This window comes from Rhizopus microsporus (genome assembly GCF_002708625.1).
Source record: "Rhizopus microsporus ATCC 52813 unplaced genomic scaffold scaffold_17, whole genome shotgun sequence".
Classification (NCBI taxonomy): Eukaryota; Fungi; Mucoromycota; class Mucoromycetes; order Mucorales; family Rhizopodaceae; genus Rhizopus; species Rhizopus microsporus.
In genome coordinates, this window is record NW_019671932.1 from 458,661 (window position 1) to 460,092 (window position 1,432).

A 1,432-nucleotide genomic window follows, 5' to 3' on the forward strand; every position below is an offset into this window, starting at 1 on the left:
GATCTTCTCTGATGAGACAAAGATCAACATATGGGGCTCCGATGGTTGTAAGTATTACTGGAAACGGCCTGGTGATCCATTACAACCACATCACGTCGAAGTTACCATGAAGCACGGCGGGGGGAGCGTGATTACGTGGAGCTGCATGACATCAGAGGGAGTCGGATATGCTTGTCAGGTTTATGATGGTGCAATGGATTCAGCGACCTATCAACATATTCTTGGTACAACATTGAAAGATAGTGTGGATTACTATGGCATTAACTGGTCTTCATGGTACTTCCAACAGGATAATGACCCTAAACACAAATCAAAGAGCACTTTAAAGTGGCTACAAGATCACAGGGTCAACGTTATCAGCGATTGGCCAACACAAAGTCCAGACTTGAATCCGATGGAGCATATATGGCGTCAGTTGAAACTCAACCTTAGTCTTTACAACACACATGCCAAAAATACTCAAGAATTATGGAAAAGAATTGAAAGGGAGTGGAACAAGTTTGATAAGGATTTGTGTTGCAAGTATATCGATACTATGCCAGATAGAATAAGGGCGGTCATCAAGTCTAAAGGAGGCTATACGAAATATTAAAAATGATATGGTTTTTTTATTAATAAAGTTCGCTTAAGGATTTATCTTTACAAGCCCAATATTCAATGAAGACTTTATATTATTGTCGAAGGACTACACAGTAGTTGAGGGTCATTGACGGTGATCTGATGTGGAACACTCAGTGCACAGCGACCATGTATGAAGGACAGTTGGCACAAGAACGTCAAAATAAAAGAATATACCCGGGTTTTTTCACCTACTGTAAATCAGAGACTTATGATCAGTGGCCAAGGTAAATGGTCTGTTATAGAGCCATTTGTGGAATTTGTCAAACATGTAAACTATTGCCAATAATTCACGCTTGTTGGTAGGATAACGACGTTCCGTAGCTGTGAGAGCTCTTGCCGCAAAGGCGTTGTATTTAATTTCTTGGTTGATGACCTGGTAGATGACACCACCGATACCATAAGCACTAGCATCTGTTGCGACATAGAAGCGGTACTTGAGATTAGGAATGCTGATAACAGGAGCGTTAATCAAAGCAACCTTAATATCCTGGAAAGCTCGATCGTGAGATTCATTCCAAATTTCTCTTAAAGAATTTGAAGATCTAAGTCTGTCAAGAGGAGCTGTGAGCCTAGAGAACATAGGAACACTAGTACGGAAGTAATTAGCGAACCCAAGAAAGCTCATGACCTGTTTACCAGTAGTAGGTGTAGGCCAAGCATCAATGTTTGACAACTTGCGTTGATCGGGAATGAGTGAACCATTGTTACCAATAGTCCAACCCAGAATATTTACACAACTTTGAGCAAAGTGTGTCTTTTCGACGTTGATGATGAGATTTGCTGATGTGAGACGTCTTAAAACTTCTTGAAC

General features: G+C 40.8%; 1 protein-coding gene across 1 annotated transcript; it reads left to right on the forward strand.

The window, feature by feature from the left end:
- The first annotated feature begins 383 nt into the window (after positions 1 to 383).
- On the forward strand, positions 384 to 669 carry RHIMIDRAFT_263240 (uncharacterized protein). The gene has a single exon (XM_023611652.1). The coding sequence runs from the start codon at positions 395 to 397 to the stop codon at positions 590 to 592; it is 198 nt and encodes a 65-aa protein (XP_023463290.1). The 5' UTR covers positions 384 to 394; the 3' UTR covers positions 593 to 669.
- Positions 670 to 1,432: the final 763 nt, after the last annotated feature.

Excerpts from the sequence above, each read along its gene's own strand:
- RHIMIDRAFT_263240 (XM_023611652.1), top strand. The coding sequence starts at position 395 with ATGGAGCATATATGGCGTCAGTTGAAACTCAACCTTAGTCTTTACAAC.